Source organism: Vombatus ursinus, unplaced genomic scaffold (assembly GCF_900497805.2).
Source record: "Vombatus ursinus unplaced genomic scaffold, bare-nosed wombat genome assembly UNPS02000749.1, whole genome shotgun sequence".
NCBI lineage: Eukaryota > Metazoa > Chordata > Mammalia > Diprotodontia > Vombatidae > Vombatus > Vombatus ursinus.
The window spans coordinates 4459961-4463713 of NW_020940527.1; the positions used below are offsets into that span (position 1 = coordinate 4459961).

Consider the following 3753-nt stretch of genomic DNA (forward strand, 5'->3'; position numbering starts at 1 on the left):
CACACACACACACACACACACACACACACACACACACACACACACACCAGCCTGAGAATGGTTGTGAGAAAGAGCCCAGAATTAGGGAAAGGTATGGGAACTGTGCTGGGCAGATGGGCCATGGACCAAGGAGGGATAAGGTATCCATACCTTCGCACCGTAAGGATGAGCTGGGCCCCTGAAGCATCGATGAGGTTCATGGCACTGGCATGGGAAAGACCCGTGCAAGCTGCCCCATTGATAGACAACAGCTGGTCCTGTTCTCTAAGCCCTGCTCGCCCTGCCTGACTTCTCCTTCGTATCTGAGGGAATAGAGGTTAGACAAATGTAGGGAGAGATGGTGTAGAGTAAGGAACACACATTGGGAGGATCTTGCAGTTAAGGGCTATGGCAGGAAAGATCACAATGTATAGGAAGTTTTATGCTACTGAGCAGGTAGGAGTAGAGATTGTAGAGGAAAGGGGTGATCGTGGAGGCTGAGGGAATGGGGCAGATTCAGCAGATGAACCATTGTATGCAGGGAAGAAATCAGAATTTTGCATGAGGAAAAAAAGCTTGAGAATGCTATAAAGAGGAGGAGTTAGATCTTAATGGGTTTCTCCCTATAAGGCTGCTTTCTGTGAGCTGTACCCCCATTGACCAATAACTCCCGAGTTCAAATCCTGATTCTGCTGCCTACTACTTGTGCAACTTCGGACAAGTCACAACATCTCTGGGCCTCAGTTTCTATATCTGTAAAACAAAGGTAGTTGAACTAGAGGATCTCTTTAAATCTATGGTCCTGTGATCCTCTCTGGCCCTCAGGATCCTAAAATATCTACATAGCGAGGGAAAATACCCCCATGGCAACAACTAAATCTTAGAGTGCTCAGGAGAATTATGTGTGTAGAATATCATCCTCTGAACTGGCCAGGATTCTACCCAGACCTTCCCTTTTCCCTCACTTCCCTATGAGTCCAGCCAATTGATCTCTCTAAATCTGTGCAATATCTGAGCCTGGCAAGATTAGTCAGGTTAGCAGATTAGCATGAGTCCCTCCCCAACTGCCCAAAGCTGCAGGTATATGTGTACGGGGATGAAGTAGGGGACAGATCACGCAGATCAAAATCTCGGTGCCAGACTTAGGGGTCTAACACCTATGGAGTCCCACAGAGCTAAGGCAGAACCTACCTTCCTTTCTATACCCAGGACTGTGTCCAAAAACCCCTATATGAAGTCAAGTGCTCAGATCTACCTCCCTTCACTCAAATATGGAACACACATAGCAGTTTCCCCCCCACTAACCCTTTCTTTCCTTGTAGCCTTCTATAGCTATCCCCAGACCCCCCCCCCATTTCCCTTCCTTGCATCCATCCCCTAACCCAGGGTCTTCCTTACCTTGGACACCTGCAAAGGTTTCCTCTGCTCAGCACCCCCTTGTAGTCGGAAGCCCCAGGGAGCTCCCCCTGACAGCGTGACCTGAACCTCTTCCTCACCACCCATTATTTAGCTCAGCCTGTGGCCCTTGCCTTTTAGAGACTGTCCCAAGAAAAAACTTGAGGGGTTAGAACCCCTGTCCTTCCCGTCTGTCTTGCTACTGCTACCAATCTCTAGGCCTTTCCTACCCCTCCCCCCCAGTTGGGTGGCTTATCCCTTGGCTCAGTACTGCCCAGGACATATGTCCTGTCAATCGGAGCTATGCTCAAAATAGTTGTTGGCTCACCCCCGCCCCAACTCCTCAGGCTGTGCCACTCCAAGGGCTAATTTTAATCAAAGCTCTTTGCCCTGCCATGTTCCCCATGTGTCTTCTGCTCAGGGCTCACAACCCCTACCCTCCAGGCCCTACTGTAATACTAACGCCTCTAGCTACTTTTCCTTCTCCACTGTTTGGTGGGCCAGCTGATAATGCCCCTTCACAAATGCAAATAACAGCTATTCCAAGGGCCCTGACGCCCTAATTTCTAATAAGAATATGGATCCTATGCAGATGATAGACCTCTTTCTTCTTTTAGCCTCCATGCTTCTAGCTTTGAATCATCTGATTCAAGACCAATTTCTGGTACGAATCTCAGTCCACTAGAGTTTAAACCTGAAGTTTTTGCAACCCTATCTAAAGAAGATGAAGCTTCTATTTCCTTTCCTAAGCCTCCAGTGGACCCCGTGAAGATTAGAAGAGTAAGCAGTGCCCATGAATGTTTATTCAAGGCATCCTCTCAGGGAAATCTCCTTCCAGACAAACTATTTCATCTTGATGAGTCAAAGCAGAGATTGAAATCTGAGGACACGGTTATCACACGGGATTCTTCAATTAAGATAAATGGAATTTGTCTGACAGAATTAAATTCCATTGCTCACTTTAACAGTAATAATCCTCAGTTAACACGTGATGGAGACTTAAATATCCATATTCTTATTAGAAATGTCCATTTACTCCCAACCCTTTGGACAATTATCCAGAGTCCCCAGGAAAGGCTTGTTGCACCCAACATGACATCTACTATTGCTGCTACTACTGTTGCTGCTACTACAACTACTGGGGTGTGTGGGGTATTCAGGAGGACTAGCACCTTTGGTTTGAGGGCTTGCTGAGCCCTTTACAGGACTGGTCATCCACCTTTGGTGTCCTCCTGATTCACTCAACTCTCACCTGTGCCTCTGAGAATCTGTAGCATTTAAAATGGCCACACCCTGGTAAAACCATCTCAACAGACAGGCTAAACCAGTTTGAGGGTAACTGACAGGCCTCAAACCTGATGGTGAGTGAGCGGAGTGTCTACGCCAAGTATGTGAAAACTTCTCCTGGTGGAGTGAGCAGATGAGAACAATTTATTCCAACGGCCATGAAAGTGGCTGAAGCAGGTACTGTGGAGTGCTTAGAGCTTGGTCAGGCACTGAAGATGCCAAGGTCATCCACTGCACCCTGGGCCAGTGCCAGTCATGCTGACTTTTGTCTTGCCATTGGACTTCTATGATTCTGGAAGTTGGACTTCTATGATTCTAGAAGAGAGAGTGAGGCTGATGACTTAATGTAGCTTTGCCTCACTAAAATCCAATTCAACTACAAGTCAAGAAATCACCCATGATGTTATTGGTTCTCTTCAAAAATGGAGACAAACAACGATTGCTGCTGCTGCTACCACCACCACCACTGCCCCATTATTTCTCCTTCTTCTTCTTCCACTGCTATTCCTACTCCTACTCCTACTATTTACTCCTCCTTCTCCTCCAGTGGAGTCACTGCCTTGGAAGGTAGGTTTCTTCTAATTAAAAGTCTTCAAGCAAAGGCTGGATGACCACTTGTCCTGTGTATTGTAAGGGGTGTGCTTGCTCTGGTAGGGTTGGACTAGATGGTGTCAGCAGTCCCTTTCAGCTCTAAGGTCCTGTATTTGTTACTACTCTCCTGCTATATAAGATCCTATGCAGAGAATTTCTCTCTAAGCAGCCCTCTCCCCTATAAGATACATGGGATCAATAAGGACAGGTGGACACAGATAGGGAGAGCCCGATAAGCAGACACGGATGAGTATATAGTCAAGTCACAGATAGAGAAGTGGGATGATACTCTGGACCATCCCATAATGGGCTTGAGAGATTGTAGATAATGGGACTGAGGCTCTATGCCTCTTGAGTAGAGAGCTGGATATTAGGAAGCTTGATAGTGGCTGCTTAGATCCAGACCCTGGGCCTAGATTTTGATGAGACGTCTGGTCACTCAAATCTCTTCCCATCTACAGAACATCTCTACTTTTATAATAACAGTTCAGCAAATTAAAA

At 46.7% G+C, this 3753-nt stretch overlaps 1 protein-coding gene across 1 annotated transcript in view; it reads right to left on the reverse strand.

The window, feature by feature from the left end:
- Window positions 1-1482, reverse strand: part of SYNPO2L (synaptopodin 2 like) — a 7804-nt gene extending 6322 nt beyond the window's left edge. Inside the window, exons 1-2 of the mRNA XM_027857625.1 lie at window positions 1378-1482; window positions 151-302 (exon numbers count right to left, since the gene is read on the reverse strand). Coding sequence (XP_027713426.1) covers window positions 151-302; window positions 1378-1482 — 257 coding nt within the window. The remainder of the gene's footprint in view (window positions 1-150; window positions 303-1377) is intronic.
- Window positions 1483-3753: the final 2271 nt, after the last annotated feature.